Source organism: Ursus arctos, unplaced genomic scaffold (genome assembly GCF_023065955.2).
Source record: "Ursus arctos isolate Adak ecotype North America unplaced genomic scaffold, UrsArc2.0 scaffold_2, whole genome shotgun sequence".
Classification (NCBI taxonomy): domain Eukaryota; kingdom Metazoa; phylum Chordata; class Mammalia; order Carnivora; family Ursidae; genus Ursus; species Ursus arctos.
The window spans coordinates 77059999-77073993 of NW_026622874.1; the positions used below are offsets into that span (position 1 = coordinate 77059999).

General features: G+C 41.5%; 1 protein-coding gene across 9 annotated transcripts in view; it reads right to left on the bottom strand.

Moving 5' to 3' along the window:
* The window catches only part of PARN (poly(A)-specific ribonuclease), a 233377-nt gene that overhangs the window by 113830 nt on the left and 105552 nt on the right, over positions 1-13995 (bottom strand). For all 9 annotated transcript variants that reach the window (XM_057315730.1, XM_057315728.1, XM_057315726.1 and 6 more), the window contains one exon: positions 10970-11159. In XM_057315730.1, coding sequence (XP_057171713.1) covers positions 10970-11159 — 190 coding nt within the window. The remainder of the gene's footprint in view (positions 1-10969; positions 11160-13995) is intronic.

Consider the following 13995-nt stretch of genomic DNA (forward strand, 5'->3'; position numbering starts at 1 on the left):
GAAAACCCAGATTACAGTTTCTAAATACCATTTTCCATCAAAAGGACAAGCCCTTTGGAGAAATGGCTAACTCTAAATATAAGGCAGGAAATGTAGAGAAGAGCCTGGAATAAAGAATACCAGAAGTCAAAGAGGCTATTAGAGGTACTGGGATTGTCAGAGAGGACGCAAGAGTCAACCCAAAATCCTTCCCACTGCTCAGAAACAAGATAATTAGAGCATCAAAAAGAAGAACTGTAATGTACCAAAATATATAAAAAATATATATTTTAAAACCTCATGATTTAAACAAACAAAACAAAATCTCATTGCTCACTGTTAGAAGGTGAAACCAATTAATTATTCTGAAAGCTGGTTTTTAAAAGGTGTGTTGAGGGGACAGATTAAAGAATTTATTGTTTCTTCTATATGAATTGTATCTCCAGGTAACTAAGAGATGAGGAGAAGCCCAATGTAATGCAGGAGGAAATATACATCATCATTTACGAAATATTCTTGCCATCAGTTTAGTCCTGCATCTGATTAAGTTTATGTATCTTACTATCAGTTAATTACAAATATAGTAGTCAGGGAACATGTTGAACAAACTTATAAGAATGCTCCAGAATATGGGAAATTCTACAGAGCTAACAACCTAGTTTCTGAAGCACACTGGGGGTTGTGGGAGGATCCACAGAGAGGGAATTCATAGACTGAGAGATATGAGATGCATCAACCAAATGTAATATATGAATTGTTTGGAAACTAGAGCTCGAACAAAACAATTATTAAAAAAAATATGTGAGCAGGAAATTTGAATACTGGCTATCTGATATTAAGGAGTCATTGCTTTTTTTTTTTTTTTTTTTTTTTTTTTGGCTAGTGGCATTGTAGTTTTGTTTTTAAGTGACTGTTCATCTTTTAGATACATACATACAGAGACCCATGGTTGAAAGGATATGCCATCTGTGATTTGCTTCAAAATTCTCTGAAGGGAGAAGGAGAGAAAGAGTACTAATAAAATAGGACTGGCCACACACTGACTGGTGACACTCTGTGATAGCTAGCTAGGACTTTGTTATATTATTTTCCCTACTTTTGTATATGTTTGAAATTTTTCTATAATGAAAGCTCTGGGATTCTTTTAAGCAGAAATCCAAAAGGGCCTCTCTTCTGCTTCCCAGGATATTGCTTTTAAATAAAAAGATACAAGCTCTTAGAGGTTTTCTTAGGTGGTGTGGTGACTACAGTCAAGACAATTGTCCCCTATGGGGCATGTACCTAGCTGCAATCTGTTTGAGTACCTTCTTCCCTTGAGGACTGAGCTGTATACCAGACCTGGGAAAATGTACTGGGCGGGGGAAGGGCGCACAGTGGAAAGAACAGGGCTCTGCAGATAATCCTGGTGTCAGACCGATGTCTTTGCCAAGAACTGTTTAATCCCCCTGAGCCTCTGCGAGATGTGGACAAACCTCACCTCCCTGACAATGCTGCCATGACCATCACAAGAGCTAAAACATGAAGGACCAGGGCGTGCCTGGGTAGCTCAGTCTGTTAAGCGTCCAACTCTTTGATTCCGGCTCAGGTCATGATCTCAGGGTCATGAGATCGAGTCCTGCATCAGGGCTCCATGCTCATGGTGCAGCCTGATTAAGATTCTCTCTCTCCCTCTGCCCCCCCAACCTCCCCCACCTGCACATGCTTTCTCTCTAAAAAAAACCAAAACAAAACAAAAACAAAAACATGAAGGACCTAGCCCAGAGCCTGCACTTAAAACTGGTGCTTGAGTATTTACTCATTTATCAGTTCACCAAACATCTGAGGATATAACTCTGGGTCAGACTCCAGGGTAGGTGCGAGAGACACAAAGACACAGAAAACAGAAAAGGGGATTAGTGATGATAGTGGGAAGAGAAATGTATTTAAGGTTCTGAACAGGTAAAATTTTTGGATCTAGAATTCTATATCCAGCAGCACTATCAATTAGGTGAAATAGACACATTTTTATAGCATTTAGTAACCATACACTACGCATGCAAAAAAGGAAAGAAATCAAAGTCACCCAAGGAAAAGAAAGGTACATCCCTCAAAAAAAAAAAAAAAAAAAAATCCACACAAAAAAGGCTGGGATATTTGGAAGATTCTCGGTTGGGTAGCAAAGTTTTAATGACACAAGAATACACATTCTCCCCAGTGGGCACCACCATGCAACTTCTTTCCTTCAGAGGAACTGCATTTACACCATCATAAGATTATACATGCTGGATACCTGCTGGCATCTCCAAAAATCGACTTCTCAAGAAAGCACAAAAGTACAGATACAAAAAGATAGTTAATAGTATAACTAATCATGGTGAGAAAAGAAACAGAGAGGGATGGAAGGTAACGTGCATGTGCTAAATTTATATGCTTTCACAGAACTGACCCAGATATATTGGTCAAAGTTGACAAGACAAGAAAAGTATTTGCTTAAAAGAAAATGGTCAGAGTAGCTGAAAGAAGAGCCAGGGAGGGAGGAGCAAAGATTCTCCCCCCTTCATTTTATATGCTTCTGTTAGGCAAAATTTTAAAGATTATGTGCATTTATCACTTTAATGGTTTAAAAACTGCCATGGGAAACACCTTCTCTGCTAAAATATACTTAACCCACAAGATGGACACTGAGTTTGGCAACATTTACTCTTCCCAAACACAGGAAAGATTCTGAGGTGGCTGTACTAGATACATTTCATTAGTCCTTTCCGGAAGCAGAGGCTTTATCCAAGGGAATATGCAAACTGGAGAAACATTGTGGGGTTAAGATAAAGACACAGAAGTAAAGTCTGTTCCTAAGCTTCCTAAGCTAGAGAACCCAGGAGCGAGTAAGAGAGACATCACAGGAAATTTCCCCCAGGAGAAGCAGCAGCACTTAAAGTTGAAGGGAAGGAACTGCTGGTGGCCAGAGAGGTGAGGGCGGGGGAGGGATGGGCAAAATAGGTGAAGGAGATTACGAGGTACAAACTTCCTGTAACAAATGAGTCACAGGGATGTAAGGTACGGCGTAGGGAATACAGGCGAGAATACTGGAATAGTGTTGCATGGTGACAGACGGCGACAGCACTTACTGTGGTGAGCCCTGAGTGATGTACAGAATTGTTGGATCACTGTGTTGTACACCGAAATTAATATAATACTGTCTGGCAATTATACTTCAGTATTTTTTTTTAAAGTTTAATTAAAAAAAAAAAGACAAAGCTGAATGAGGATTTCTGCAGTGGCATCATGGAGCCAGAGGCAAGAAAAAAGAAACAAGAGATGGTCAACACGGAGATTCCGAAGGCACTCCTCAACCACTGAGAGAGTGAGAAGCAGCCAGGGTGAGTTGGGTGGCGCTCAGGCTGCAGAGACATTCTGAGACAGCGGCTAGGGTGGAGGGGATCTGAAAGCCAGAGGCAACCCCCTCTAAGTCACAGAAACAGCAAAGAATTGAAGGTGTAAACAGAGGACCAAGACACAGAGGACAGAAAGGGCTGAGTCCGAGTATGTTCTGCTACAGGCTAGCAGTTTCTAATCGTACTGAAATCATGGGGAGAAGAAGCTTCTGAGACATTCTAGTATACAGATGGCCGGTGGGAATTTAAAAGGCAGTACCCACTGAAACGGTCAGGGATCTTTTCTTCACGTGGTGTGCTGCTTTATTATCTCAGTGTAATATAAGGCTTTCAGTGGTTCACTTGTGACACTGGCTTACCCAATCTGATTTTTATTATGTACTCCTTATCTAAAAATTCTCCAACCATGGGCATTTTCAAAACTCTGTCTTAGGTTGAGAAGAAACTACTGGCTACCTGAGGAGAGAAGCAAAGGGTCTCCAGAGATTCTATCAGTTTCCTCCTCATGCTCTGCCCTGTGTACGGTGTAAAAACATCTGGAATTTAAGAGCCAGAAGGGACTTCATTTTTTTTTCCCAACAAAATGCCTCACTGAAGATGAGAAAACAGAGGCAGATACTGGGCTCTGGATGGGTATTTACTGAAGGGAAGAGTGAATGAAGTCGTTTCCAAGGCACCAGCAGAGCCTGAGCTAGAACCCTTGTCTGCGAGCTGCCTGGGGTCAGTCCCCTGGCCTCGTTATGGCTTCTGCTGCGTCCAAGGCATCTTTCAGCAGGATCAGAGAAAACACTTGCCCCACATTTATAAATAAATGCGTAAGCACTCTGACAAAGCAATGGGTCCTGGAATACAGTCAGGTTAATCAGAATTCTTCTTTGTCTCTAAAGAGACATGCTCATTCAGTCACTCTGAGAAAGCACTAACTTTCTATGACAATCATGTGGAATCTGAAAACCATAACTTTGATATGTGCTTTAGCATTTCCTGCATAAGCAGGAATTCCCAGGAGCTGCTACCCTGTCAAAGAAGGCTGAAATGGAGTCTCACAGGCAGAAAACATGAGAAAGAAGAGACTGGCCACAGGGTTTTTCCCAACAGCTGAAAAATGCAAATTGTAAATAATCCGTAGACATGACTGACCAAAATCTCTTCGGGGCAAAATGGCTTTGAGGGCAAAGTGGCTTTGGGAAACCATTTTCTTTAATTAGAGAACATTCTTAATAAAATGAGAATGGTAATAGCACCTGTCTTTCAGGAAGGTTTCAAACTTCAGTGCTTACTTACGGGGACCAGATACCTACCAGGGAGCTTTTAAGTACTTTAGCATCCACTGTAAAGAAGAATTCTTCAAACACCACGCTAACCTGTATTTATTCAGATTTCATGCCACCCAACCAAATCTCCTTCTCAAGCAAATTTACGTCCAGTCCAGTTTCCCAGAATCTAAGGGCTAGCTTTGTCCAGTTATTGACTATGGGCTCCTTGAATATTCTGGACACTGACTCCATCACAGACAAGAAAAGAAGCAGTGCCACCATAACAATGCAAACACCCGAAGGAGCTAATGCCCATTTCTGTGAGCACAGCTAACAGCCCCGGGGAGAAGCTTGGCTGCTGTGACAGCGCTCCCAGGGTCTCAGAGTCCACTCGCTAGAGCTAAGAGAGGTGATGTGACGTTCAGAGCTGCAGCGGCCTTCCCCTCAACAGGGGCCCCCACAATCTGCACTGCACCTTCAATGAGGAAGGCCTGCATGTTTGCGTTTATACTTATGCCATTTTCCACCATATACTTCAGCCCCTTATTTTCTTCACAAGTATTAAGCGTTTCAAAAAAGAAAAGAAAAGGAAAGGAACAAAAGCAACACCGTATCAAGATTACAGCTTATGGAGAAGTAAAATAGACAAAAGATCACAAAGGATGGGAGGCAGGTAAATAGAAAGAGATTATTGTAAGAGTCCTAGGTTGTCCATGACGTAGTGTGATTTTTCACCTGAAGATCCACTGTGATACAGGAAAGAGGCACATTATCATTTCTAGAGCAGTGCTTGGACAACAGAAATATGTGAATCACAAATGACATTTAAAATTTTTTAAGAGCCAGGATAAAAAAAAAAAAAAGGCGAAAAGAAACCAGTGAAGTTAATTTTAATACTATTTTATTTAGCCCAATATATCCAAAATATTATCATTTCAACATGTCATCAATTCTTCAAAATCTGATGTGTATTTTAAATCGACAACACATCTCAGTCTGGACTAGCCATACTTGAAGTACTCAATAGCCACACGTGGCTGGTGGCTATGGTACTGCAGAGGGCTGTTCTATACCAGGGGTCAGCAAATTGTCCTGTAAAGGGACAGACAGTATCCAAATTGAGTTTTGTGGGTCACGCAGTCTCTGTCAACCTACCCAAATCTGCCAATGTAAGGCAAAGCAGCCAGAGGCAATACGTAAATTAACAAGCATGGCTGTGTTCCAATAAAACTTTATAAAAACACGTGGACCGGATTTGGCCTATGGGCTCTAGTTTGTCAACCACTACTCTGGAGCAACGACTGAAAAAAGAACACGAAGAGGTATAAGTGAAAAGGTCAACAGAGAAGATAAACAGATGCTAAAATATCAGCAAATACTAACTAATATACAATTCATCCAAAAAGCAACAGAAAAGAAAAAAGGGACAAAACCCAAGCAGGACAAATAGAAAACAAATACCAAGATGGGAGGCAGACCCACCTGTATCATTCATTAGATTAAATGTAAAAGAAAGGGGGTGGCAGGATGAATAAAATAGCAAGACCCAAGTATATGCTGTTTATAAGAAACACACTTTATAAAGACAAACAAGTTACCAGTAAAAGGCTGAACGAGAAAATACTATGCAAACACCAAAGATAAGAAACAAGAGCGCCAATATTAATTATAAGACAAAATAAACATCAAAAAAGATTATTACTAGATATCAAGAGGAACTGTCCATACTGATGAAAGGGGCAATTCATTAAGAAGGCATATAGCATTCCTTAATAGAAACATACCTATAAAAAGAGTTGCAAAATACATGAAACAAGAAATTGGTATCATTAGATGGAAAAACAGATTTACAACCACAGCTGGAAATTTCAACACCTCTCTCAGTAGGTGAAAGAAAAAGCAGACCCCCTCCCACTCCCAAAAAAATCAGTAAGGATATAGACTTGAGCACCACAAACCAACGTAACCTGCAATGACAACAATGAAATGTTACACCCATTCGAGTGCATGTGGAATGTTCACCAAACAGACCATATGCCGGGCCATAAAACCACTGTCAATAATTACCAAAGAAGTTCTAAATAACTTCTGGGTCAAAGAAGAAAGCACAAGAAAAATTAGAAAATACCTTCTAAAAGACAATTGTAAAAAGACAACCTATCAAAATCGGAGGGATGTGGCTAAGCAGTCTAAAGGAAAATTTACAGCTTTAAATGCTTTTATTAGAACAGAAGAAATATATAAAAATCAGTTGGTTAATAAGCTCCCATGTTAAGAAGCTAGCAAAGAATAACATTAAAATACAAAACAAGAAATAATAAGAACAAAGATATAAATAAATGAAAAAAAGGAAGACAGAAAAACCAATAAAAAGTTGGTTCTTTGAAAGAATTAATTCATAAACATCTAGCAAGGAAAAGAGTGAGTAAACACATATTACCAATATCAGGAATTTGTAAAGGGACATAATTACAGAGTTCTTTTTTTTTTTTTAAGATTTTTATTCATTTATTTGACAGAGAGAGAGAGACAGCCAGCGAGAGAGGGAACACAAGCAGGAGGAGTGGGAGAGGAAGAAGCAGGCTCCCAGCAGAGGAGCCTGATCTGGGACTTGATCCCAGAACGCCGGGATCATGCCCTGAGCCGAAGGCAGACGCTTAACAACTGCGCCACCCGGGAGCCCCTAAAGGGACATAATTATAGATCCTACAGATATAAAAATTATAAGGGAACATTTTGAGCTAATAATTTTATGCTAACAAATGTGACAATTTAAATGAAATGAAATATTCCTTGAAAAACATGAATTACTAGAAGTGATCCAAGAAGAAACAGAAAATCTACACAATCCTGTATCTATTACAGAAATTAAGTCCATAATCAAAAGCATTCCACAAAAAAACTTTAAGCCCAAATGTCTTCACTGGTAAACTCTACCAAAACTTTAAAAAACAAAACCAAAACCAAAACCACCCTAATACACACTGTTGGAAAATAACAAAAGAGGAACTTCTTAACTATTTTTATGAGGTCAGCATAAACCTGATAACCAAAACTTGACAAAGATTTAAAAAAAGAAAAAATTCCAATCCAGTATTTCTCATGAACAAAGATATAAAAATACTTAAAGAAACACTAACACATCAAGTCCAGCAGCATATAAGAAGGATAATAATACATCAGGACCAACTAAGATTTCTCTCAGGAATACAAATCTGATTAAGCATTCAAAAACCAACTGATGTCATTCAAAATACTAAAAAATAAAGGACAAAACCATACAACAACTTAAAAAGACAGAGAAAGAACGTATGAAAATATTCAACATCTATTCAAACTTTCAGCAAATTGGAAATGGAAGGGAACTTCCTAAACCCAAGAAAGGACTAAGCGGACAATCTAAGAGCCAGGCTTCCTGGGGAAACACTGGACTCCCCCTCTCTAGTACTGGAAACAAGACAAGCATATCCACCCTTCCACTTCTATTTGACAATATACCAGAGGTGCTAGTCAGTGCAATCAGGCAAGAAAAAGAAAAGACATAAAGACTGGAAAAGAAATAAAACTGTTGTTAATAGCATGCCAACAGGATTGGGTGCCTAAAAAACCCTGTGGAATATATTTTTTTTAAATCTCTCAGAATAAGTCAATTTTAAAAGGTTGTAGAACACAAAGTCAATAGACAACAATTAATATGTCTATATAGAAGCAGCAAACGATTGAAGATGCGATTTAAGAAACAGTTCCATTTACAATAGCATCATTAATATAAAATAGTTAAGAAGAAAATTAACATTAGACTTCTAAGACTTCTACAGTATAAGCTACAAAACAGGCTGAATGAAGAAAGAGGTAAGAGGACTGTAAAATTTGTGTGGAATACAAAGGATCTAGAACAGCCAAAACAATCTGACAAAGAATAACAACGTTGGAGGGTTTATGCTACCTGATTTTAAGACTTACGATAAAGCCACAGAAATAAGAAAGTGTGGTATTGGCACAAGAACAGGCATAAAAATGATTGGAACAGAACAGTCTAGAAATAGACCTAGACATACATGGTCAATTTATTTTTGACAGAAATGCCAAGTCAATCCAATGAGGAAAGAGAAGTCTTTTTAACAAACGTTGCTAGAACAAGTGGATATTCATATTAAAAAAAAAACAACACCTAAATCGTGACTCCTATCTCATTCCATGTACAAAATTCATTTGAAATGGGTCATGATTTAAATGGAAAAACTAAAACTATAAATCTTCTGGAAGAAAAGCAGTGCAACCTTAGAGTAGGCAAAGATTTAACCATAAAAGAAAAAAAATCATAGACGTGACTCCAACAAAATTAAAAATATCTGCTCATCAAAATCACTAACAAGATGAATATGCAACCAGACTTGAAAAACACATTTGCAGCACATACATCTCTCTGACAAAGGATGTGTCTCCAGAATACATAGAAGAAGTCCCACCGATCAAGAGTAAAAAGACAAAAACTGAATCAGAAATTAGGCAAGAGGCTTACATATCTACCTCAAAACCAAGATATCTGAATGGCCAACCAGCACACAGAAAGGTGGTCAACATCATTAGTCACCAGAGAAATGCAAAATCAGACCGCCATGCAACACCCATCTCGTACCCTCTAGAAAGGCTGAAATAAACGAGACCGACAGCACTACACGTTGGCAAGGGTGTAGTGCAGCTGTACAGTCCCACAATACTGGTGCTACGGTATAAAACGGTACATGCAGTTTGGAGAACCGTTCGGTTCTTCTCATAAAGCTTAACACACACACACCCTGAGAACCAACGATGCTACTCCTAGGTACTGACTCAAGAGGAATGCAAACATACAGCCACAAGAACTTTTTTATAGAAATGTTCATAGCAACCTGACATAGAATAGTCTCAAACCGGAGACAACCCAAACGTCCACCAAGAGCAGAAGAGGTAAATGCTGTATATTCGTAGAGTGGAATACTACCGGACAATGAAATAATGACCAACTCCTGATACACACAAAATCAAGGGGGAATTTCAAAAACATGTTAAGTGAGGGGAGCCTGGGTGGCTCTTGGTTTTGGCTCACGTCATGATCTCAGGGTGGTGAGATCAAGCCCCATGTCTGGCTCCACGCTCAGCATGGAGTCTGCTTGAGATTCTTTTCCCCTCCCTCTCCCTCTGCTCCTCCCCCCACTCAGGTGCACTCTCTAAAATAAATAAAAACTTAAAAAAAAGTTAAGTGAAAGAAGCCAAACACAATACAATATGATTCCCAATATGACTCCATTTTTTATAAATTCCAAGAATAATCAAAATTAATGCATAGTCACAGATATGAGAAATGGATGTTTAAGGCAGAGAGGCTTGGGGTTGCTTGGAAAGGGACACTAGGAAATTTTGTGAGAAGACAGAAGTGTTCTATGCCTTGCTTTGGGTGGTGGATACACTGCTGTATATAACTCTTAAAACTCTGAACTCACATTTCAGATCTGTTCCTTTTATTGTATATTAATTATGTCTCGATTATTTTTAAGTAGGCTTCAAACCCAGCATGGAGCCCAATGAGGGGCCCAAACCCACAACCCTAAGATCAAGACCTGAGCTGAGATCAAGAGTCAGAAGCTTAACTGACTGAGCCACACAGGCTCCCCTATATCTCAAATTTTTTAAATCTCTAAAAAGCCATTTAAAAAGCATAGAGGGTAATCCAAAATATTAACAGTGATAGCTTCTGGGTGATGGGATTATGGCTAATCTTTTCTTCTGTCAGTTCACACTTTTCTAATCTTTATCATTTTCTGTAATGAACTTTTCCCCCATTTTCTATACCCACATTTTGTCATTTCACAAAGATACAACACGTGACCAGTATGTATCTTCCGAAGGAGGGATTATGGATAATGAGGGGAAGTATGTCAAGTTCTCTTCCTACAGCAGGCATGTGGTTCAGTGTCTCCCAGGGATCCGAAATGAGGTCGAAAGCCCAGACAGGGGCATCACGGTGGACTGCAGGGAGGAGGAGAGTGTCAACTGGACCCAGATGAGTTCAGCTCTGAGCCTGGTTCCTTCACTGAACTGGTGGTTGGATCGCAGAGCCTCTGCTTCCACACCCCTGAAATGGGAATGACAGGTATCCTGTGTCCCTCAAGGGGGTTCTGCGAGTTTGTTAACCACAAGAGCTGCGGGTCTACACGGCACAGAAGGAACTCGGGTAGCAGTCACTTCTGATATTATGTGGAAAGTTACTTAAAAAAAAACTCTCAAAAGTCAGATTTAGGACTTAAAATCCTGTGAGAAGCAGGAAGAAAAGCTATTGCTCCAACAACTCTGCCCTTTTATTCAGCAGTCGAGAACTCTTACCTATTGGTGTGGTAGTAGTGGTTCTGCAGAGCATAGGATATGCACTGAGTGTTCAACCGCTTTCTCTCGACCTCCTGCCAAGTGTCTTCTGTCCACTTTCTCTTGCTCTGCTTCTCCTCGTGTTTTTTCCCCACGTAGTCGGCATAGGTCTGGATCCGATAGCTTTCTGCATATTTGCTGGTATTGACAGCTACAAGGAAAAGAAAAAATCTGTATAAAAAAAGTCTGGCCTAGCCCTAGAGATGTCACTTTTGCAAGGTGGCCTGAGGTCATCAAAGAAACCAGAGATGCGGGTCTGAGTTCTGACCCCAGCTCTGCCATCGAGAAGCCAGCGGGGGGGGGGGGGGGGGGGACGGGGATGGTTGGGAATGTCCCATGGGCTCTCCAAATCTCAGTGTTCTCATCTGGAGAAAAGAGTCACTGTACCCCAATCTTCCTGATGGCCTGAGAGTGCTCTGTAAACTATAAAGAACCATAATGGTGGTAATTGAAAGGTATTTGCAGGTAACATTACTGCCTGAAAATTACTCATTTTCAGTGTAAGAAAATGGAAAAAAAAAAAAGCCCCACTAAGGGAAAACTGTAAACCCTTACTTGTTAAAAATGAAAATAAAAGCAATATTGACAGCAGAGCTGACCACTGGGTCTGAAACTGAAGGTCTACCCCATGTCTGTGCCCAGGGTTTTGCCCAGTCATCGCACAGTTCCTCCCTCTGCAAGGGAGGAAGTGCCGAGGGGTGGCTGCCATGGGCCACACTGTGGGTCAGCAGCAGTGCGGGGGTGCAAAGCCAGGCCGCTCCGACCCTAAGGCCAGGGCCTTTCTTGTCACTCTGCACCTCACTTTGAATTCCGCAAATTCAAGAGATCCCCACCATACTTGAGACACGCCTCTTCTCCTTCCGTTTTTAAAGACTGCTAATTCTCTGTAATGTGCCTCTGGCTGGCAGGGGCACTTGAAAGCTGGAGCTTATTCCCACCCTGGTGCTAACATTTCACTAAGGCCAGGTCAGTTTCCTGATAGTCTTTGCTGCCTGCTTCTCGGAGGCCGGTGGACAGAATGCGCTGGGAGCGTGGGAGTGAGGATCCACGGGAGACCTGTGGGCAGGGGGCAGCCATTCGCTGGTTCGGGCTCCCGCAGTTGGAGCATATACTCTCCCAGCCCGCCATCACTACCACCAGTTACTACCCACTGGCAACGAGACAGTGAGAGGCTGGCCGTGCTGGCTGGGGGCCTTAGGAGCAGACTTGCTACCTGGGCAGCTGCAAAAGCACCATGATGTCTAAAACACAGAGTCCGTGTACCCACTCCTAGCAATGTTCTTGGTATGGAGTCATTCTCACTAGATAGCGTGTGAATGAATGCACGGCAGAATACAAGTGGTGACAAGTGCGCGGTCCCTCAGCACATCAGTGCCAGACAACAGACTCGAGTACATCAGGGACCTTAAGTCAGAGGGCAAGACAATCCTATGAGAGGAGAAGCTCCACATACCCAACACCTGACATTTTTCATCTTCGCTCCAAGTGGACCAGATTTGCCTCAAACTTCTAAGTACCACCGTGGTTTACAGAATGTCATGCCCTAAATGTGTAGCCATCTAAGGAGCAATACATAACAACCACCACCACGAAACAAGAAAAAAAAACCCCAATACTCTTTAAAAAACACAAATTTTCACTAAGAAGTTTGCGTAACTTTTCAAATATCCACTCTAGAGTTAAAGAGAAAAAAGGGGGCGGTGGGAGAACCCCAGAATATTACAGAACTTCCCTATTACACAAAGTCTCCCAACGAAGGAACATGAGTTACTGAAATGTGAGCTCAAAGCAGCGTGCTCTGACTCACTCCCAGGGAGACAAACAGAAAAAAGCATCCAGTTCGGGAGATGTGTGACTGACCAGAGTCACTCCTTAGCACAGAACCACACAACCTGGGTCTTTTCTCAAAAATCTTACTTCCTGGGACAGCTACTTCTCTTGCTTTCAACAGTCCACATTTCTGACCTTCTCCACTCATTTAACCAGCCGACCATTTAAATATCCCACAAACACCAACCACCCGTGCTTCTGCCCGGCAACTGCTCACTGTCCCAGGGACCATGTTAGATATTCGGTAAAACAAGACAAGATTTCCACCCTCTTAAGCTTATCCCGTCACCCGCAAACTTCATGTAGGGGTGATTTCCCTATGAGCATATCACTTTCTTACTAATGCGGGTTAAACTATCAGTGAGATCCATAATGCGAACCCACAGATTCTACCATTACTATTTGGTCCTGATTGTTGGCAAAAGAGCATCTCCTGGATTTTCCTGTTTGAGAGCCATTCTTTATTCCAGCAGGTTTATTCTGTTGGCAGGCCCCAAAGGGATGACATCTGCAATAATCCCTCTCTCGAGTTTCACTTGGACTCCCAAGTAAAAGAGAAGGCCTGAGTCAATATTCCCCATGAAAGCAAAGGTGATGATAGGGTCATAAAGGAGCCAAGATGATCTATTTAACAGTATCCGGTTGTTTCCAATAATTGAGCTCACAGCCCCACAGACAAACGTTACAAACAACTCCCTAACCACGGTGGGGAATTTATCCCAGCACATGTGGAATTAGGATCACTTAAAAGGGGAAACAAATAACAACCCACTTTTCACCGCTGGCCTTCACATGGTAGTCATTTACCAGCATTCCTTCACGTCCCAGCAGCTCTGGAGCTCGGCCTTTAATCTGGAAGCCAAGCTCTGGCTCTAAGCCATCCCCCCTCGAATGGATGAATCAGCAAAATGAATTGGCTGTCAGCTGTGTCCTCCAGTGATTTCAGCTCGCCTGTCAGAAGCAGCATGTAGCAGGCTGCCTGGTAACACTAACCTTTTCCAAATTTGTCAGGGAAATGATTCAAGGCCATCTTTCGGTCGTGCCACTTGGTTAGAGCCTCTGGGGAAACGCACATGCCGACGGCCCTCCCGGCTTCCTGGTAGGTGAGCAAGGGCAGCTCCCCTCACGTGGGCTCACCTGCTCACAGTGGCCCCACA